The sequence below is a fragment of the Oreochromis niloticus genome, linkage group LG17 (assembly GCF_001858045.2).
Source record: "Oreochromis niloticus isolate F11D_XX linkage group LG17, O_niloticus_UMD_NMBU, whole genome shotgun sequence".
Taxonomy (NCBI): Eukaryota; Metazoa; Chordata; class Actinopteri; order Cichliformes; family Cichlidae; genus Oreochromis; species Oreochromis niloticus.
The window spans coordinates 3,905,790-3,928,756 of record NC_031981.2 but is presented as its reverse complement, the minus strand read 5'-3'; the positions used below and the strand labels follow the sequence as shown (position 1 = coordinate 3,928,756).

At 39.7% G+C, this 22,967-nt stretch overlaps 1 protein-coding gene across 2 annotated transcripts; it reads left to right on the top strand.

Annotated features, from left to right (window-relative positions):
• The first annotated feature begins 6,324 nt into the window (after window positions 1–6,324).
• On the top strand, window positions 6,325–22,361 carry mapk11 (mitogen-activated protein kinase 11). 2 transcript variants are annotated; one of them, XM_003445145.4, is made up of 12 exons: window positions 6,326–6,581; window positions 13,776–13,905; window positions 14,009–14,067; window positions 14,295–14,406; window positions 16,153–16,182; window positions 16,511–16,558; window positions 16,651–16,765; window positions 16,879–16,950; window positions 17,355–17,434; window positions 17,647–17,725; window positions 17,915–18,088; window positions 19,450–22,361. In XM_003445145.4, exons 1-12 carry the CDS (start codon window positions 6,469–6,471, stop codon window positions 19,521–19,523), a joined length of 1,086 nt encoding a protein of 361 aa, XP_003445193.1. In that variant the 5' UTR covers window positions 6,326–6,468; the 3' UTR covers window positions 19,524–22,361. The 2 variants fall into 2 exon arrangements, 1 of the variants encoding a protein (XP_003445193.1); XR_001224396.3 differs by lacking the exon at window positions 19,450–22,361 and having other exon boundaries at window positions 6,325–6,581; window positions 17,647–17,797; window positions 17,915–18,055.
• The last annotated feature ends 606 nt before the right edge of the window (window positions 22,362–22,967 follow it).

Below are 22,967 nucleotides of genomic sequence, written 5' to 3'. Positions count from 1 at the left end.
GATGCAGATGGACAGCTGAGTCATCACATGATAAGGTGGGGCTAGGTTTCACAATGGGTTCACCTGAAACCTTGGCTGATTGTGGCCTACACCTGTTTTCACACCTTGACTCGTGTGATTAGGTAGAGGATCAATAGGGGGTCCATGTCCCTCTTGCAGGGACACTCAAATAGGGCTTAAATCTGGGACTCTCCACCATTTGACCCTAGAACTTAAGAAGCTTCTCGGATGAGAGGTGAAACGTCTTCAAGCAACTTAAACAAGTCCAGAAGCTTTTCTTTCCAAGCTCCTTATGCGATGACCTGGATGACTGAGAACCTTCAAAGACGCTATTAATTGTCATATCACTGCACATTTCATAAACCTAGAATAGAAAAGCCATTGTCATTCAGTAGATTTACCAGTTTCTCTGCATTGACACCCCCAACCCCCCATATTATTAAATGAAAAACTGTCGAGGATCTTTTAAATAAATATATTGGACAGCAATATAGGGGCAAAAACCAGTGCACCAGTTTACCCAACTTATTCTAATGCAGTGCTTCCCAAATGTTTTTTGCTAGGCCCCCCTTTTTTACAATAAAATCCCCCCCGGCACAAACACATCCTCCAACCACACACACCCATGTTTTGTTTTCAAACTCCATTGCAGTTCATTTCACACCTCCAACCTTTTGCAATAAAAAAATAAATAAAAGGTAGCAATAATTCAATTCAATTCAATTTTATTTATATAGCGCCAAATCACAACAAAAGTCGCCTCAAGGTGCTTCATAGGTACAGAGAAAAACCCAACAATCATATGACCCCCTATGAGCAAGCACTTTGGCGACAGTGGGAAGGAAAAACTCCCTTTTAACAGGAAGAAACTTCCGGCAGAACCAGGCTCAGGGAGGGGCGGGGCCATCTGCTGCCACCGGTTGGGGTGAGAGAAGGAAGACAGGATGAAAGACATTACCATTAAAATAAAGTACTACCTCTTTTTTTAAATAACAGAAAAACAAACCATCTTTATGGTGTAATTATTTTATGTGTAGTTGTTGTTTTTTTTTTTTTTTACTGTGTAATAATATTCAACATTGCTATCGATACATTTTTCAAAAAATGGGTTTAAAAACATAAATTTGGACAGCCCAATTCTATTGGGGATACTTACCTTGGCACCACCATTGTGCAGCCAAAGGCAAGATATGCTTCATCATATTTTCTAGTCTTTGGTTTGGAAGGAAGTTGGTTTGGAAGCATATGTGGCGATGCTTCATCTTCTGCTTTGCGTTTGTAGGAGCCCCGTTAAAAACCCGTCCATTATGCAAGCAGTGTCCAACCATTCTTTTTTTTTTACATATATATAGGGCCCACCTTGTGTCCCCCGCTTTGGGAACCACTGTTCTAATGCATTTTAACATATTGCAGCTACACTGTAATTATAGTGCTAGTGTCATAGATTTGGACACTTATTTAAACTTTCACAGTTATCAAGATAATTACATTATTTACAGTTTTTATGTTGTGCCATGAGGATCTGGTTTTACCTCTGATGTGCCTTAGCACCAAACATGCTGTAAACAGTATAAGAGACAGCAGTGACAGTGCAGGCGTCCCTGAGGGTGACACTTTTTGCCAGTTGTGCATTTGACCCATGACACTGTAGGTCAGGAAAGTTGATGCTTTCCAGTAGATGCCAGAATAAGACACTTTAACTTAGTGGAGCCAGGGCAAGTTCAGTCACAAGTATGGGACACGGGGCAGTGTTTGCTCCATCTTGGACCTCGCTTGATTTCTCAGTGCTTTTTATTTCTGATATGATGACAAAGTTACGGATCTCCTGAGAGAGCTCTTTGGACTGAAAATAAATTTGCCTTTTTGATCACAACAGCTGAAGCGTCGAGAGCTAGAAACAGTACTAATCCAGAAATGACAACAAAGAACAGAAGTTTGACAGAAGCAGTAGGAAATGAAACAAGCACCCAGAAATTACCAGGCAATTTCTCTGCCTGGTAATAAGATGCGTAAACAGTAGACAGAGTGGAATACATGGCTGTTAAAGAACATAGAGCATATATAAAAGACAGACTGTAGCTTCTAGATCTGAAAAGTGCTGCCATTACAGTGCATTAAACCTGCATTCTTTCCAAAAGCCAGCAGGGGGCAGCTCCTAACGGATTAGGATTAATTAAGTCTCATCGTATAGAAGTACATGGGATTCAGGCCTCTACTGCCTAGATCTGTGATCTAGAACAAGCACTTTGTGGATAAGTTGTATTGTATTGTTTGGTATACAGCATGATGGTTACTTTAATGTTTGGATGACAAACAATTTTTTGCAGCTGAACGCAGACAAGACCGAGTGCTTAATCCTTGCTCCAGAGAATATCAAGGCCCAAATTAGTCAACATCTGGGTGCCTTTTCATCCTCGATAAAAGCTACAGCTCGGAATCTTGGGATAATTTTCGATCAATCTTTGTCTTTTGATGCTCATATTAAATCTGTGACCCGCTCCTGCTCTTTTCATTTAAGAAATATTGCCAAGCTCAGGACTATTGTCTCCACAACTGAACTGGAGATGCTTGTCCACACCTTCATTTCCTCCCGGCTAGACTATTGTAATGCACTCTTCTCCTGTGTATCTAAGGCTTCACTAAATCGGCTCCAAGCGGTTCAAAATGCTGCAGCAAGGCTTTTAACCCACAGTAATAACTTTTCCCATATCACTCTAAAATCCTTGCACTGGCTTCCGGTTGGGTATTGATACAAGTTTAAAATCCTCACCTTTACGTTTATGTCTCTACAAGGTGAGGCCCCCACCTATATCAATGAGCTTCTCCAACCCTACTCTCCAAAGTGGACTCTTAGATCCACTGATAGTGGTCTTCTATCTATTCCACAGACCCGTTTGAAAACGAAGGGGGATCACGCTTTTCAAATCCTGGCTCCAATACTGTGGAACGGTTTACCCTCCCCGCTACGCACCATCGACACTGTGGCTTCTTTTAAAAAACAGCTTAAAACACATCTGTTTAGACAGGCATTTGGGTAATGTTCGTGTGTAATATGTTGTTTTATTCTATATTTATACTGTACTATTGCTTTGTTTGATATGCTTTTATACTTCCTTTATATTGCTATATTGTTTGTTTGTTTGACATGCCTTCATTTCCATGTGAAGCACTTTGTAACAACTTTTTGTCTTAAAAAGTGCTATATAAATAAATTTTACTTACTTACTTACTTTGTAACTGATGGTCGCCTCTGGACTTAAAACGGAGGGTAAACTTCAAAGTAACGTCGTGATTAACACATCACTACCCTATGAGACTTCAGTAGCTCAGGATCAGATCCAACACTCGCTTGTCATGTCTAGTATTTAAAAAATCCAGCCGCAGGATTCAGGTTCATCTTTTAAATACAGTCAGTGTCAAGGATCAAAACATATAATTGACTCATTTTAACAGTAAATAACAATAGATGCTTAATACATGCAGTAATTACCAATAATAATGCTATTTTTTTCTTTAGTGCTGTTACTGTTTTCCACCTTCATCTATTATTATTATTATTATTATTATTATTATTATTATTCATCTGTCCCGTCGTTGTCACATCACTATCATTCTTTGTTCACGAGTGGTCTTCCATGTCCTCCTCATTTGCCGCAGCATCATCATCACAGACAGCTGATGATGAAGATCATCAGCAGTGTTAAAGCTACATTCATCACATGTGTCTACTAAACTGCAGCATGGGAAATACTGTACTACTCAAAGGCTTGTTTAACCCCCTTTGGGTAAATGTTCTTTTTCAGTTATACCCACTAAACAACAATAATCAGTGATGATTCATTATTTTCATTTGTTATCAATAAATCTTATGAAGTTATCCTTCTGATAAGGATTGTATTTGTACTGTACTGCCAGATGAAGAAACAAACAAACATAAAAACAAGTGCTAATCAAATGAATGTAACCAAGCTAATTTAACTGCCAGTGAATAAGGTCTTTCACTCTGGTTTTCCCTGCCCTCTAGTGGATTTATTGGTTAAAGGTTGAGGAAACAGGAAGTTATATTACATTATATCATGAGATTATAGCTTGCACACCTTTGAAACTGCTCAGGAATTTAATGGCAATACCATCAGTTCAAGCTTGTATAATTTTGCCTCGGTTCTAATAAAGTTTATTCAGTCAAATTCACTAGTATCACATTCATATCTCATATGTCCCCTTTAAAGCTTTTCTTCAGGCTGATGTCATCAGAGGTTCGACTCCTGTACGTAAAAAAAGAAGCTGCATCATCAGCTAACTGTCTAGGCATGCAAACGCACACGTTAGACAAAACATGCTTCTTCTCCTTAAAATATGCTTCTTGTCAGAGGTTGCTAATAAGACTATAAAATATTCTGACAAAAAATGCATCTAAACTTGTGATGGAAAAGGTGGAAATTACATGTAGTGAGCTGGTGATTGGACTTTTAACACAAAGCTCTTGTCCCTTGCTGAGTGTCTTTTTTAGTATTTCTTAGACCAGGTGCACAGATGTCAAGCTGCTTGATATGGGGTTACAGCATTACTTGAATAGGCGTCAAAATCAAAAGTTCTAATCAACAGCACTTTATAATCAGCACAGACTCTAAATATCTACTTACATTGCATAAGAAACACTCCAGCTTCTAAACAGCCTGTGTTTCTTTTCTTTTTATGAGGTTCCACTGAAATTTGAACTCAGATCATTGGATTCAGGGTGCAGGGTGCTACCCATTACACCACTAATGGCCCGCTCAGGTTTGGTCTTCTTTGTAAAGGTGGAACACGTTCCAGTCGCTCTAAACTGACTCAGTGTAACTCGTGAGGCCCCGGTATTATTTTCAGCAGAAGGAAAGCTGCTTGACTTGCTTAACCACGTACATAATTGGCTACACAAGATTTAAGAATTAAAAAGCAAAGCTATTGCTTTTCAAGTGTTTCCCAATAAACCTTGAAGGCCTATAGGCTGATATATGCTAGACAAAAGCAGATAATTCATGGTGTTACATTCAGCAACCTGGTCTGTAAAAACAGTGATATGCAAAATAGGTTTGTCACTGATTTTTGTGGTGAATGCACCATTAAGTAGGTTTCCTCAATGGTAATTTACAAGGTTGTTATGACCAAAAATAACCGGCTCATAAAGAGCTAGTTCTGCTTTGGTGCCATTTGAGAATCTGGTTTTAGCAGGTTTGAGAAGTGAGCATAACACATAGAAGTAACACACAGAGAAGTCAGCATAATATCAGAGAGATATCAGCTGAGGTTTCACAGAGCAGCATTACTTAAGCAGTCTTTTTAGAAACACATCAAACATTTACACTGCTATGGAGATGAAGCCAGACAACATCAATTAATCTGCTAATCTACAGCTACGTGTGGCCCTGCCTTCTTCATTTGAGCAATATTGTTAAAATTGTGACCATCCTGTAGAAGAGTGTAGAAGAGACTGTGTAAGAGTGATGGTGAAAAACTAGTAAATGCATTTATTACTTGTAGGTCAGATTATTGTTATTCCTTAGCAAAAAGCCTTCATTTGATCCAAAATCCTACAAACATATCCCTCACTGATCATCTTCTCTTTGTTTACTCGCTGCTACATCCAGAATTGAATTTAAAATCCCTGTTTTCTTTGTACACAAAGCCCCGAATAACCAGGCCCAGACATCTCAAACACATCATATCATCAAAACCACCCAACTAAACACATTTCTCACAGACTGCAGGCTAGCTTGTGCTTCATAAAGTGTCTAAAAGTATAATGGGAGGCAGAGCCTGCAGCTACCACCCCGCTACTACAATGACTGATCACGTCTCCCTCACCCCTGTGTTTTTAGTCCCCATGCATTTAACTTTGGTCTTCTCTCTCCCATAGTCTATGTTTTGTCCTGTTTGTTGCTTCTGGTCTTTCCACACTTCTCTTTTCTGTCATCATCAAACAGTAAAGATTGATAGCTGCCCATCCCTGAGCATGGTGCTACCACAGGCTGTAAAACGAGAGTTCTTCCTCCCTACCTTTGCCAGGGTCAGGTTGGTCGCAGGAGATCATCTGATCTGGAGCTGGAAACTCTTTATTTTGCAATATAAAAAGCCTAGAGATGAAATAAAAAAAATGAAACTGCATACTCAGCTAAAATGAAATATAATATAATATAATATAAATCTTTGTTTTGGTTAATGATGGTCTATTATCTTGTGTTACAAATTATTGGGTGTGTATGAGTGGGAGAGAGACAGAGAGAGCGAGAGAGGGAGAGAGCGAGAGAGAGAGAGAGGGAGAGAGAGAGAGAGAGAGAGAGCCTGTCACTGGCCGGTGCAGTGCTTGCAGCAGTAGCTCGGCTCAGTCAGCAGACGGCGGCCAATCTACCGATTTCCTCCTCTCGTTTCTATTCTCCCCCTCTTCTCCTGTATTGCACACCTTTTATTTTCTGTAGCAGGCTCGCAGAAATGTCCGCCAGACCGGGATTTTACCGGCAGGAGCTGAACAAGACAGTGTGGGAGGTTCCGGAGCGCTATCAGAACCTGACGCCGGTGGGCTCCGGAGCTTACGGCTCGGTGTGGTGAGTGTGTGTGTGTGTGTGTGTGTGTGTGTGTGTGTGTGCAGTGAGAGTGGAGGGGCGAGGCTGAACAGTCACAACATTTACGGTATTTCTGCTCATGATGCATCAGTAGACTACAGCGCTTTCTGTGTGTGTCTCTCAGGACCGAGCTGCTTTGTTAACTGATTGTTTGGGAGGTTTTATTGTCTTCACTGCTGTTATTACTGGCGTTTTGTTGTTATCATGCTCCCAATATTCAGCAAAACACCTTCAAATTCCATTTCCACCCCTGTTTGTGTGTGCATGAATAAGATTTAACTACGTGAACTGATGTCAGCCTTATAGAAAGACAGGCAGGTCTGCAGGGCTTGTTTTTGTCCCACCGCTCACTGTCTGTGGGTCTTATAGCCTGTGTGTGGGAGGGAAAGACAGAATGAGACAGTACAGGAATTTCCCCAATAACCCTCTCCTCACCCCCACCCAGCCTCTACACACAGGAATAGTCTTGGAAACAAGTCTCGAATCTTAAGATTGAATTTGGAGTAGCACAGCTCAGCAGATATTCATATATATATATATATATGTGTGTGTGTGTGTAGCACATCTGGAACGGGAACACATAAGCACAGCTGCAAGTTTGATGCTGTATTCCTTGCACCTGCACACTCACTCTCCTTTGTTTATAACCTCCACGCCCTGTGTGGATGCACTATATAATCAATCTTGCAAAATGTAACTGCCTTAGATTTGGTTAAATCTGCCTCAGCCGGTGGGATGCCGTTGCCATGGCGATATGTCATGGCGATAACCTCCTCTGACAGTTAATATTAATTAAGCTGTTACCAGCAGGCTAAGAAAACGCAGACAGAATTGTTATTGTGTTTGTGTGACAGATCCCAGAGGAATAATCACATTGTGCCACATATTTAAGCGGATTTGCATGTTGCCAGCTTCAGTGGTGTCAGTGAGAAGTGACTATTAAAGCTGCGAGTAGTCTGAAAAACCTTCCACTACAAATTGATTGATCCTGGCAGCTGAGCAAACACTTATCTATGAGCCGAAATGCCCAAACACTGTAGAGAAGTTTACAGATATAATATAATGGACCTTCCTCTAATAACTCTAAAAGCTTTATGAGAGGTAGTTAAAAGCTGTGCCATCACCTCCACAGTAAACCGGGTAGACACCAAGTGACGACATCGCATGACACAAGCATAAGCCCACTCAGCCTTTTCAGGCTAAAATGAGAAACTCTAAAATTTTAGGTCAGCGTTGCTAAGTTCCCAAATCCTGTAAGTCTAAACCCAAATCCTGTGATGCTTTGTAGCAAGGAAATAAAAGAGGCAGAGGATCTAATGGCAGGGAGTCCAAGTTTCTACAGATGGAGCACTCACTCTGTGCAGCCAGTTTGGAGTTGCCTGTTCAGTTTTGATGTGTCATTTTCTGTTTGAGCTTTCTCTACACAGGCAAAAAAACCCAAATGTGCATAACCGATACCAAAACAGGGCTGAATTTCATGCATCTTAGTCTCACTTTGTCATCTCCTTTTTACACAGTAGTAGTGGGAGTTTGTGTCCAGTCACACATATACAGAGCTCATATATTAGCCTGTTTAACCACACCCAAGATGTCGCTGCCTGTGTCCTCACAAAAGCAGTTTATGTCTTGACGGCTAGCATCCTCTCCTGTCAGATTTTAATTAAGGCAACATTTGAACTGGGATGGGATGATGGGATGTGCGTCTCACCCACTTACCCCACTTCGTGATAGAAGCTTTCACAGGAGTACTGACCATTAGCATCTTGCCTATTTGCGGCTTTAGAGTTCTGCTCAGAATAGCAGCAGACTAAAAATGCACAGGGGTGGATCATGACTTTGCCTTTCAGCCTCGAGGTAATACTCACATGGGCATTTTTAAAGTAAGTTTAAGGTCTGATTCCCATTTTGGATACTCATGGTACAAAGGACGCATTATGAAAAAAAGTCCATTCAACACGTATCTTGTCCTTCCCGAGAGAAAAAAAATGTTGCCCTAAGCAATGTGGCATTCACACTTGTTACTCATATTCTCTAAAAGTGCAGTGAGCTTGTGTAAAGACAGAAAAGTCAATGCCAAAAGTAGAGTTATTATTTATAGCTATCTACTGCCACAAGACGCACTTTCTAGACTTCTTCTCTGGTTACATAAAAGGATGATTATGATTTTATGGACTGTTTTCTTGAGTCTTAATTACTGAAGTAAACATTAGCATTGAGAGTGACTCTCATAATCCCCCCTTTGAGGACAGATTAATTCTGAAAATGATACATAACTGTTGTCAGTAGGCTACAGATATGAGCTAACACATCACCACAGCTCTGACTGGTGAACTCACAGAACCTGTTCACTCACATCACTCTGGATCATCAAACTATATCGATTTAAATGAATTTTTCTCCTTGTTTATATATAAAAATGGACAATGGCGTCCTCTTAGAGTTAGCATGTAACAGTTTATAGCCAAATGAATCAGTTTATCTAAGGTTTAGTGGTAGCACTTTAGAATAATGTCACATTACTAAGCATTATTAAGGTATTAGCAAGTGCTTAATTCATCCTTTATATAGCATTATTCCTCCTTAGTATGTCATTTAAAAATATTTATTTATTTATTTATAATTTTAGCTAACTATTTAATCCATTTAACACCTATTTTAAGTTAGCCCAGTTCATCCATTATTTAGCTTACTTACATTCATTTTTTAAACTTTTGGAATATTGTTGTGGTCATTTTAAGCTACATTTTTCAAATATTCATTACTTTCAACTGTTTAAGTAATGACCACATATTAATTACTTATCCATTATCCAACGATCCATTTTTTTAAGTGCTTCCAATACTTATCAGCCAACTGTTTTAACCCCTTAAAGCCCAGCGTATCATATTTGATACATGTGTTTTGGGGAGTTTTTGAGACTTCTGCATCATCAGCGTGACTTTTTTTTACCCCCCAAAAATTATATAAATTGCATGACACATTTTTAATGACTAAATTGCAAAAATATGGCTAATGTAGCAAATGTGATACAAATTAAAACTCATATGCAGATTAAAATTTTATATATTTTTATATATATTTTGTCTCCATTATCAAAAAATTAAAGATTTCAGGTTTCAAAGGGTTAATCAGCTTTGTTCTAGATGTTTTAGCTAATTAATTTAACAATTTATCCACTGTTTTTAGCTATCAAACCTTTCTTCCATAGCAGGTCTCTTAATCCTTTTATCTTACTCAATTGCTTCTCAAAGCATAATTTCTAGACAGGCCAAGAATGGTTGAGCTTTAGATTATTATACAATTATACAAATACACAAAGAGCATTCCTCCACACACATGCTGACACCGAGTACGTCCCTGCATTGTTAATGTTGATCTTGAGCTATTGTCACTGACTTTCTCATGGCAAGCCTTGATTATCAAACAGTAGGGGGATGGGGGTTAAGGGTATGGCATCTGTATCTGTCGTGTCGTGATGGGGGGAGGTGGGGGGTGTCAATACGCACGCAGTCCACGTCTTGAAATGTGCACAAATGATCCATGTTCTCAGTGCAATCTCCCGAGAAAATAGGCCTTAGGTCAAGGACCCGACAAGCTCATATAATCCATTATAGCTGGAGCTGAAGAACATCTATCCCCCATCCCTACTGGGAGTAGGGGGAATCAAGAGGCAGAATTTAGAGAGAAAAATAGAATAGTTGCATGGAAACACATAAGGAATAACTTTGGAGTACAGACACTAGAGCAAGTAGCACCAAGAATACAAAGCTGTTTTAATAATTTACCATTCACTGCTTCTTGAATTTTGCTGTCATACTCTATGTCTAATATAGCCTCACTGTCTTCTCAGCTTCCTGCCTTGAGCCATAATCCCAATTAATATTCCTTTTCTGCTTCAGTTTCTCGTAACCAAAAAATGGGACAATTTTGGACCGTTTGGTCGAGATTGAACATCAAGACAGAATATGTGTTGAGCTGATCAAGGCTGCTTTCATCGCATGTGAGCATATGCAACATCTGTTCACTAGACCTTGGGCATGAAGCCTTTCATTTGGATTACTATGAATAAAACATGCCTGCTTCATTTTCTCCTGTCGAGATTGTTATGTCTCTGCTTGTCAGATTGTTGATTGGAAATTTGATAAATTAGGGAGGAAAAAGCACACTGGGATTCTGAGTTGTTGTGGATCTTGCATGAATAAATAGCATGTGAATGATCGCAGGGTAAAAGCTGTGAAATAAGCTTATTGGAAGACAAATTTAAATGTAGCAGCTGTTTGCGTAGCTTTGCATAATTCCTATAAAAAATGTGAATAACACAAAATTCTCTAGATGCAGACAATTTGATTTAGTAACATGCAGCAGCCTCCCTCAAATCATTTTTGGCTTTCTCTTAAATTTACTCTGAATATATCACTGTTTAGACCACTAGCTATCTTATCTATATGAAACATTTCTCCTCATTGCAAAAACAGTTTACTTCCACCCTCTCCATCTGAGAAACCCGATGTGCATTAAGAGCTGGGATATTAAAGGCATACTGAGACAAAAGGACAGTGGAGAAATCGATGCCTTTGCTAGCTTGTTTGTGTTGAGAATGGTGCATCATACCCATGTATGGAAGATGGCAGGGAGGAAGATATGCTCAAGGCGGTGAGGCCTGCTTTATGTCAGACGGAGGAGGCTGGCTGCTGACCTGGACGTAGCCCAGCTGGGACATCCGGGCTGTCAGCAGGTGATTTGGAGACGGAGAGCCTCATGGATGCACTGAAGTGTGCAAAAGTGTAGCAAACTCAAGCATGTAAGCAGGAAATGATACAACAATATTTATAGTATGTATAGAAAAAAAAACAGGACACATGCATCGTTTCTACTGTAACTGTCTGAAAGTAAACAGACGTTATACCTGCTGTTTGCTGAATCTTTGCAGGTCTTAAGGGTAAAAGAAAAAATGTATTAAGCTGCTAAATGGCCTAAGAACATCATCCACAATCTCTGTAGGGAATAGTACTTTTTACCTGCACAGGAGAATACTCAATAAAATACAGATTATTATGAATTAGAAGAATAATTTGATGCTTTCTGGTTAAAAGCGTTTTCACTCCCTTGGCATCTTAGATGAGAAGATGAGGCCACTCATGTCTATGTAATAATCACTAACGTACACAGGATTTCTAAAGCTTAACATGTAGGCACGGTGATGTCACCAATCACTTTACACAGTCCCACTCTGAAGCCTTGACTTGTGCATTTTTGACTTGATCTTGTTGTGTTTCTTGAAATCAAGGACACCACATGGTCATATGGTAGCAACTTCCCAATTACAAAATGAACAATACTGAATAAATGTACTATAACAATGTAATAATAATATAGAGACTAGCAATTGAGACCATAAGCTCATCAGGAAAATGATAACTGAGGTCATGAATCAACTGAGCTGTAGGGAAATTTTCACAATGACGTCTGTAAAATCTAACCTCCTTTTATGACGCTTTCCGTTTACCTCAGAAGTCAGATGTCGAAACTTGGGAGTGAAATCACTCTGAAGTTAGTGCATTCCAGTAGTAAAGCTAGAAAAGCAAGAAAAAACTTGCTTAGTTCTTAACAAAGTAGAGTCATTCAGGTATCACGAGTAATAGCGCATACTACTTTTTTGTTTTAGCTTAAAACCACTACTGGAGCACATTTGTGGATAGAGTCGAGTCAGTGCTAGCCATATGTTTTATTTATTTTATTTATTTATTTATTTTATTCAGAAAGAGGGGCAATACATATTAATGAACATTTTAACAAATGTAAATATGCCATTATGGCCTTGGGCTAATTTCCACCTGCAGACCCTCTGGCAGGTTGGTGTTAAACACAAGTTAGTAAAAACATACAGAGACACTATTTACAGGTCATGTGACAAGGACAAAAACAGTCATCACATTATAGTAGAACAAACAATGACAAGAAGAGTGGACAACAGAGGACAATATAGATAACAATAACGGAATAACGGAAATTTAGCAAGTCATAAATTGACAACAGTGGCAGCACAGATTAGTTTTAAAGTTTTACTACTATTTATGCTCACTTACGCAACCTTGGATTGTTAGCTCGGGGTTGGCAGGGCTGCTCTTACTTTCTCAGTATGAAATCCGACTTGAAAGGGCGTTCCAGATAAAGAAATTCAGACTTAATCAGGAATGCGGCATTACGCCCAAAGGAGTCGCCCCCCCTGCTGGCTAGTAGACATAATGCAGGTTTTAAAGCGCTTAGCGCTGGCTTTACTTAGCCATCCTTTATATACAGTGTGTCATCATAAACTGGAGTAAAACATTTCATCCATACTGCCAGACGTAAACGATATTTGGTTTAAAATGTCAAATGTTCACAGTCATTTGTCGTTCTAGAACTTTATAGCAAAAGAAAGTTGCACACAGAGCATCCACTGTTTAGGATTCATTTATTGGACCCCAAAGGTCCCACAGTGAAAGAATAAAACAGACCAGATCCCGTGCAGCAAGACAAATTCTGTTATGAGTATGTTGGTATGGCTTTCAAGTTTAGCCTTTCAGTAAAAATATAGTGAGAAGCCCTAAAATGTGTCCATCTTTATAGGAAACAGAAAACTACCTTGCAGTATAAACAATAAAAGAATTCTGTAAAGTGTTGTTCATCACATAGATTTTCAGGTCATAGTTCCTTTTCTTACTTCTTGCTCTATTTTTGCAATGCTATGCATTGTTACTCAATTCCCACCCGCTCTTCCTGTTGGTCTGTTCCACCCTCTGATGGCTGTATTATTATTCCTTCTAAGAGCGGTTGCAAAGCTGGCAGGCCTGAAAAGACACTGGCACCACAAAGGCATTCAGCATGAGCCGCAACAGGGCTCAGTGTTCAATATGTGGAGTGACATCTACATTTCAAAAGAGGCAGATGAAAAAAACCCAGCAGCACTTTTACAATATCTGACATCCTCACTTCCCTCGTTCCACCACATCCTCTTTCACTCACTTCTCCCGTCTGCGTTTCGTACTCTTCCAGCCCTTCTCTTTATTTATTTTCAACTTTCAGGCATTCATCACAGCTTGAAGTAGTAGCTTAGCCTAGCTCGGTGTGTTAATGACACTGCATTTAAGCATATCCACACACATGTTAAATGCTTTATCTGTTTGCTCTTTGCAGTTCGGCGTACGATGTGGTCTTAAGGCAAAAGGTTGCGGTGAAGAAGCTATCCAGGCCTTTCCAGTCTCTCATACACAGTCGCCGCTCGTACCGGGAACTCAGGCTTCTCAAGCACATGAAACACGAGAATGTTAGTGCTCCTTATAAAAATACCCAGAGACAGACAGACGTGGCTCTCTGCATGTTTTCCGCTCCGTTATTGATCAGCTCTGCTTCTGTTTCTGTCTCTGCAGGTAATAGGGCTGCTCGACGTCTTCACACCTGCTGCCACATTAGAAGACTTCAATGAGCTGTAAATCTTTGTTTTTCCCTCTGTGTTTTCTACAAGCTGTACAGCTGTCCACCCTTTTAGATATTTCTCTTATTAGAGGGCATACTGATGTATATATACAGGCAATCCTAGGGGGATTATAGGCTTGTAGAGATGTCAGATGGTTGCTATGGCAGCACCTCCATGTTCTCCTCTGAACTGAAACGCCTTCCCCCATTCACTCATGCGTACTGTCTCCTCTTTTCCAGCTACCTGGTGACTAACCTGATGGGCGCAGACCTCAATAATATAGTCAAATTTCAGAGGTTGTCAGATGAGCATGTGCAGTTCTTAATTTACCAGCTCCTCCGTGGCCTCAAGGTAATTTACTGCATCACGAGTATCTCCTGCATGCCACACTGCAACATGAATAATCAGCTGTGTCCGTTTAATGCCAGCAGACACATGTAGCAGCAGTTCCAGCAGCGAATCATAGACTGTATACAAAAGACAGACAGACTTCTGATTTGAAGACAAAAGTCTGGAATTTTGGTCATCGCCATCTTGTTTTTTTCTTTTTTCGTTCTTTATTGTTTGTTTGTTTGTTTTTCACACCACTTTTTTGCATGTTTGTCACACTTAAATGCTTCAGATCATAAAACGAATAAATATTAGACAAAGGTAACACAAGTAAGCACAAATTGCTGTATCTAGGTCACAAACAGGATGTTTCGGTGGACAGCCCTAGACCATCACACTACCACCACCATAATTTATTGTTGGTACAATGATCCTTTTCTAAAATGCTATTAGTTTTATGCCAGATGTAACGGGACTCAAACCTCTCAGAAAATTCAGCTTTTGTCTCATCAGTTCACAAAAGTCTTTTTGGCAAATTCGAGACGAGTCTTTCTGTTCTTTTTGGTCAGCAGTGGTTTTTTCCTTGAACTCTCCCATGGATGCCATTTTTGCCCAGTCTCTTTATTATTGTTGAACCATGAACTCTGACCTTAACTGAGAAATGTGAAGCCCGTAGTTCCTTAATGTTGTTCTGGGTTCTTTTGTGACCTCCTGGATGAGTTGTTGATATGCTTTTGGAGTAAATTTGGTCAGCTGTTCACTCCTGGGAAGCTTCACCGCTGTTCCAAGTTTTCTTGATTTGTGGATAATGGCTCAAACTGTGGTTCAATGGAGTCCCAAAGCCTTAGAAATGGCTTTTTACCCCTTTGCAGACTGATAGATGTCAGTAACTTTGTTTCTCAGTAGTTCCTTTAGATTGTGGCATGATGTGTTGCTTTTTGAGCTCTTTTAGCCTACTTTACTTTGTCAGACAGCTTCTATTTAAGTGATTTCTTGATTCAACAGGGCCGCCAGTAATCAGGCCTGAGTGTGTTTAGTGAAACTGAACTGAACAAAAACTGGTGGTAAATTACAGTTAATCAATGATTTAACAAGAGGGGAAATTACTTTTTTGCACACAACCAGGTTGGTTTGGGTAACTTTTTTTTAATTTATCAATGAAGTCATTATTTAATAAGTGCATTTTCTATTTACTCAGATTATCTTTGTCTAATATTAAAATTTGTTTGACAATCTGAAACATTTAAGTGTGACATATATGCAACACACTAGCAAATCAGGAAGGGGGCAAACACTAGGTCCATCTTTTACACTGTTTATGCCTAAAACGTGCTGAAGACTGGCTGAAAAAAACCCAACTTCTCACACCATTTCTGACATTTTTCGGGTGACTTTTTATAGCAAGACATTCGTTTTATACATCTCATTATGTTTGGTTTTGTTTTTTTAAAAAGTTCAATACGCTTTAGGTACTGGACACACTGCTACCATAGTGTAGCACTGACATGTGACTTCAAAAAACAAAAGATGGTGGATGGCGAGGCTTCAAAACAGTTCTGTGAAAATCAAATAGATAACTTTCGATAATTTATATACAATGTAACGTTCCAAGATTTGCCATCTAACACTGAATCAGTCTAGCTGCCTGTAGAGGCTGGCTCTTCGCTCTCTGACGAGGCAGAAAGTAACATTCTGAGCTGCACTGTTGACCCCCATCTTCTCTGTCTCTCCTCCCCCTGTACCCCTGCCACACCACCTGTTGAACAGTACATCCATTCAGCTGGATTGATCCACAGAGTGAGTTCCTTCTTCTTGCCTTTCTTGTCTTTTTTATCCATCAAGAAAACACTGCTGCACTTTGGTGGTTGAAACAGCAACATCTTAAGCATTTTCCTATTTCGTTTCTTAAAATGTTTTAAGGTGATAAAATCACCTCCAGACTGTCCGGCATTATCACATAACATATCAACATGTTTCATTGGGTGAAATTCTGAGAACACATTTCACATTTGAAAAGAAAAGTCGAACAGAAAATGGGATAATGGTTATTTTACTCATGCTGCTGAGCTTCAGATATGTTGTAATTCTTGTGATGTTTCTCTATCCATTTAACCAACGTCCTCAGGACCTCAAGCCAAGCAATGTGGCAGTGAATGAGGACTGTGAGCTTAGGGTAAGACTGGCCTTTAGTTCAACCCTACAAATGCTGCATTACACCCAATGAAATCCATCAATCTGGAAATAAAATGTTCACCTGTCCTACAGATCCTTGACTTTGGCTTAGCCAGGCAGACAGACGATGAGATGACAGGTTATGTGGCGACTCGCTGGTATCGAGCACCAGAGATCATGCTGAACTGGATGCACTACAATCAGAATGGTAAGGTGCCATCGAATGAAAGACACTGAATGAGGTTTTCAAGGTATTTTGCATTTGGCAGCAATAAAATGGTCAAATGCTGAATGGCTGAACCTGTAGTGTTTCTGTTTCAGTTGATATCTGGTCAGTGGGATGCATTATGGGAGAGCTACTGAAGGGAAAAGTCCTTTTTCCTGGCACTGACTGTATCCTTATCATCGTGGCGTGAGTCCACCGCAATTTGCAGCTTTTCTTCTCTCTTAGCGGGAACCTTCCATTGCCTCTTTAAACCGCCCCATGGATGCGGACCTCTTGTGGATTTGCATTACAATCATAGGCCTTTCTATGGGGGGAGCTGCTTCAACAGAGAGAAGCTGGGGAATGAATAGGAGCAAACACAAAAGACTGAATTGTCTAGGTTGTTGTATTCAGTGTCTCAGAGGGGCTCAAAAACAAATTTGATTTACTGATCTTTCTGTGCTGTCAGACTTCGAGATGTCTTTTAAGCAGCGATCTGCCTCGGTATGTGAAAAGATACTCTAATGAGCCAAATCTTGCGAGTTGATGACTTCCGCAAATCTCGATGGCCCTTAACTCCTCCTGTGCTAAGATATCGACCAGCTGAAGAGAATCATGGAGGTGGTGGGAACTCCGACACCAGAGCTCTTAAAGAAGATCTGCTCTGAACATGTGAGGACTCTACAAAGGGATTGGGAATGTCAAAATAATGCTTTCTGCAAAAGCTGTTTCTACTGACAAAAGCAAACTGCTCTGATTGATTAGTCACTCCATTGACCTGGCTGTCAGTATGTCTGAGTGTTGGACGTGATTGATCACCAGTGGTTTGACATCTTATCCAAATTGTGACTTGCCATGAGTTGAACATTGTTGTGTATTTGCAGGCACAGAAGTACATCCAATCTCTGCCCTTCATGCCCCAACAGGACTTGGAGAAGATCTTCAGAGGGGCAAATCCGCTTGGTGGGTGATGGACTGCAGATTGGATTATCAGCTTCTCAAATTCAATTGAAAGCCATTAAGACTCTGCTAAAAGTAACTCTCTCCAGACTGCAAATTTGAAATGCATTTTAACCATCTAGGCTTAAATTAATTTTTGGACCTCCTGCTATTTCCTTCTTTCATATATCTAGTTTTTTGTCTCTCTTTTAGCTGTTGATCTGCTGAAGCGCATGCTGGTTCTGGACTGTGATGGGAGGATCTCAGCTAGTGAAGCTCTTTCCCACCCCTACTTCTCCCAGTACCATGATCCAGATGATGAGCCAGAGGCCCAGCCCTATGACCAAACACTGGAGAGCAAAGACCGAACTTTAGAAGAATGGAAAGGTAAAGCCTCTTTTTAAAATTTGGTGATTTTATGATTTAAAACAGCTGACAGAAGATACCACACTCACACGTTACCTGAAACACAGAATTCTGCCGTAGTCCCTGCCGTCAAACAAGAAAATATGACTATGAAAGACATTTGTCCAGGTTTTAGATTTGTGGTGCCAGTAGCAACTTCCTCTTCTGCAAATAAAAAAGTACCATTTGAAATAAAAGTCTGCTGGAACTAGAAGACAATATATTTAAGCTGCACAGATTTTCACATTGGATATTGCATGGGTGTTGCAGAAATGCACCATCTAAGCAATATGGTGAAATATTGGAGACTAGTATTCACCACAACACCACCTGCCTAATACTGTGCTGCCAAAACAACTCTGACCAGCCAGGGCATAGACACGTGACATCTGGGAAAACCTCGTGGTGTCTGGCAAGAGCACACTGGCAGCTAATTCATGGGGTCCTGTGGGTTGCAGGACGGTGCCTCTGTGGATGGAGTTTGTTTTGGCAAAACCAACAGAGGCAGTTTGGAGAGTTTTGAGCCTGGATCTGTGCCTTGGGCTCTTTTTTCATCGTTGCCAAATCATTCTCTAGCAGTTTTAGTGGGTGTAATGAGGTGGATTATTCTGCAGGGGGGCAGCGCTGTCATGCCTATAGCCCCACATGGTCTTGATCTCAAAACGCCATCTGTACCAATGTTATGGTGGGTGGTATGTCTGTGAAGGTTCTCAGTCATCCAGGCCATCGTAGTCTAAGGAGCTAGGAAAGAAAAGCATCTGGACTTCTTTAAGTTTGTTGAAAACTTAAAGAAGTCCAGACACTTTTCTTTCCAAGCACCTTGGGTGGTAACATCCACCTGAATGCAGGATCCAAGACATCCCTTTCTATTCAATTCAGTCAAAATAGTTGCTAAAGGCAATTTCTGTTGAACACAGAGATGACACTCCAAGGACCTCAGGGCAAGCACTTGGCAAAAGTGGAAAGGAAAAACTTCCTTTTAACAGGAAGAAACTTCCAGCAGAACCAGGGAGGGACAGCCAACTGCTATGATCAGTTGGGGTGAAACTTGGTTACTTTTTAGTTTATGCTTTATGTTTGGGTTTTATTGACTGTAATATGTCTTAAAGGTATTGTAAATCATAGTCTTGCATTGCTATTTTGAGTGTTTTTGATGGAGCAATATAGCAACCTGAAGAAACCTTACAGTATGCACATTATATTGTCCTGTGTTGTTGCCATGAAATATCAACAAGGTGCTTTTGCAATGTCACAATTTCTATTGTTTCTATTGTTACATTCCAAATATTGAGCAGCACTCCTAACAGTGTTTCTTCTCCCTTATTCTTCATTTATGTCCACAGAGTTGGTATTTGAAGAGGTGAACAGCTTCAAAGCATCTGGCAGCAAGACTGACAGCCTTCAGGTGGAGCAGTGAGACTTTTACTGCTCTGCCTCCTCCTCTGCTTGAAGAAGGACCATGTAGTCAATAAATGCAAGGAGGGCTGGAAAAACAAGCAAAGGAAATGACTGTGTTTGATTTCCTGTCATGAGTTTGTCTGAGCAGCAGGGCAGGATGGATTACATGTGCACATTACTATTACAGGGAACATTTTCAAGTTTAAAAAAAGGATTTCACCAGTGCAGAAAGTTGCTTCCTGTTATGGTTCCGCACACTGAGGGTAAAATAAGGAACTGCTCAATATCAGGGGCCACGGAGGACGTGAGGATTCATGTGAGGAAGCAACTTTAAGCAACTGAACTGTGTTTAAAGACCAACAGAAGGTATGGGAGGAGGAAAAAAATGCACACTAGGATTTCCAAAGCAACAACAGGAATGCTGTGTCATCATCAAGACGAATGCCATGAACATTTAAAGCTTTCATATATAAAAATCATGCTTAAAGGCTTGCAGTGATACCATTTCACATCACAGAACAGCTTAGCATTTAGCCTGCATACTACTGATGCATGATTTCTGTGCATTTTATTGTTAAAGCATATTACTAGTGGTGTATTATAACCACTGCTTACTGTGTCTGCCACACTGCTATAAAACCAGTTTGGGGTTGAGAAAGAGGCATTGCCAGAAAATGTGGCCAGTGTTCCACCTCCTCTGTCTTTATAATTCATGTAGAAAAAAAATCTGAAAATGTTCTTCCATGGATGAAAAGTCATCCCATTCTTACAGAATAGTAAACACCAATTGTGCTATTAATTAGCAAGATAATTAATATATGCCAAAGCTGAAACAGAATGACTGCCCTGCAGATCTGTGTTTACAATGTGAGTCTCTTTCCTCATATACAGTTTCCGCTGTCAACCGATCACCTGTTGGCTTTGGCCCTGCTCCGTAAGGTCTCTCTACTGCTCTGCTGTCTTATACAGATCCCCATTTGTGTTTACAACTGTTAACATTACAGACATTGTGCAAACTGTCAGAATCAGTTCCCAGAAGGTGTCTAACAATGCTGGATAATAATCTGTTATGCAACTTGTAGCTTCATCCAAGCATTGACTGGTCAAACACCACAGACTGATGATTCACAGAAAGCAGCCATATTTGGCTGCTTGTGGCAACCAGGGAGCTCATTAGTCATCTTTCATGTTACCTAAGCATCTTTTTCTTTTCTTTCCATAATTCTTGGATCACCTCTTTTTTTAACCTCCATTGCATGTATTTTAGTTTTGCTGCAGTTAAAAGCTTGATGCAACATTATAACATAAATATTCATGCTTAGCAACTCTGACTGGAAATATTTGCGTAAGCACACAAGCTGAACGCATATATGCATTTTTCTAACAAATGGCTGACTTCCCCACTGATGTGTCACTCATCTTGCCACAAACTGGAGTTTCAGTTCTAGTAACTTTTTTTGCTGCTGTTAGAATAATAGTATGGTATTAAACCACTGTAAGCACAGCCAACAAACCACAGATTTTGCCCTGAAGGTCAGTGAAAATATCAAGTGAAAGATATTTGAAGTTGAATGCAACAAACTAAATAATAGGTTTAAATTGTAATTGAATCATTTTAATTGTCCATGTTGAACAACAGAATAAGAAGCAAAGTAAGCCAGTTAAACACTCTATTCACATCTATATCTGACTGCTGCTGATGTTTTAATTCAATATGTAAACTATGTTGACAAATGTTGGCTAGAATGTCAGGTATAAAGCAAATAAGTGAATTGGTTTGCCTTCCGATGTTCAAATGTCAGGTAGTAGCGCAGGCATTCACAAGACTAGCTAAGGTGATACTGTAGCTGTTGTTGTAGCCTAGCTAGCTTGGTTAAACTCTAGCTAGAATAAATGTACTGATACAGTTCTGTCAGTAAAGAATGGTCTATACACATCATTGGTACTTATTTAAGGTTTAATGCTACAGCATATGAATTGAATTTTAGCATGTCTCTCGACACATAAACCACTCCTAGCTACATAAAGTGGATTGTAACCCGGGCTTGCTCATATGTACGTGGGCATTTTGGTAAACATAGCTTCATTCTCTGTATTTGGCCTTTTGTCCACTCATAATTAAGGTAAATGAGCATGACATTGATTGTTTTTCATCTGAATACAGTTTTTTTAACAACAAAAGCATAAAATTGCTGTTTTTAAAAATAACCATGTACCCGTGGACGTATCCACATGTGCTCCAACACAGTAATGCAAAGTCTTCTGAGTTTATTGATTCAAAATGCTCACGTTAAACTCAACCAACAAGATTACTTCTGCATGAAGACTAATTCTTTAAGGACACAAGAAAGAAAGTTTATTCTTGTATTTTCCCTTTTTTCCCCCCAGATTGGTTCACACTGGAGTGCTACATGTAGCCTGTTGTGCAAGTTGTCCACTAACACTGGATGAAAAATGTTGAATTTGAAGTCTAAATTTATCAAAACTGTGTCTCAGTCAAGGTGTGAGCTCTGAATGTTACAGTGTTATGTGCTTATGTTGTATATGTGGTGGATTTAATTAGCAACTGCAAACTGAATGTATATGTATGTATGTTTGTTAAAAGTTATAGGTGACCTTTGAATACATGGTGGCATGTGAGTCAGCTGTAGTCCTGAGTTTCAAATCGCTAAAATGAATGTCAGCTCTTAGTTTCCACATGATTCAAAGGATTTCCTCGTCATCGGACAGTACCATGACTTTTAAGCTTTGGCTTCAACAGAATAAACTCGATCATCTCTGTTTGCCAAAATGTCTCACATAGAGTACACATCATTCTTGTACACTTCATATCATTAAACATGTGATTTTTATAGTTTGGACTAGAACCATTTATTGTGAATAAAATACATTGTTGACATAAATATATACTATAAAGACATAAAGCAATCCAGATGATGGTGGTTTTACATCTAAAACTCAGACACTACAAACCTCATCATTTAGTATTTGTTTTCTGACTGAATGGATTTTCTCACAGGGAATTTGCAGTATATTTTGTATATTTCAAAAATATACAGCGGCCCTGTGAGGTCAAATGCACTGCAATGTAAGAAAACACCAGCAAATAGAAAAATGCTGGAAAAATACACAAAGACAATCGAAGTTGAATAAAAGAGAACAACACTGGAGAAAAGAAACAGCAAGAGCCCACACACAAAAAACCCTCAAGAAACACAAAAATTGTTTTTGGGGGACAGTAATTCAGAGATGACAGGCTAAACAGTAAATAGTAAACATAAACAGTATTTTATGAATTATGTAATTAAAAGACACATTACCTTGCATCTTTTCTCCCTCACATCACCAGTGAATCCTCCTCTTCTTTTAAGCATGTTTCAGTAAAATCCTTCGCATATTTGGATTTCTGTCATGTCTGCAGCTGTTCCGTCACATCTTTGTCTTCCCCCAAAACACTAGCATT

Coding starts and splice junctions, on each gene's coding strand:
- mapk11 (XM_003445145.4), top strand. CDS start 6,469: ATGTCCGCCAGACCGGGATTTTACCGGCAGGAGCTGAACAAGACAGTG. Junction 6,582..13,775: donor GGAGCTTACGGCTCGGTGTG/GTGAGTGTGTGT, acceptor TGCTCTTTGCAG/TTCGGCGTACGATGTGGTCT. Junction 17,726..17,914: donor CAGAGGGGCAAATCCGCTTG/GTGGGTGATGGA, acceptor TCTCTCTTTTAG/CTGTTGATCTGCTGAAGCGC.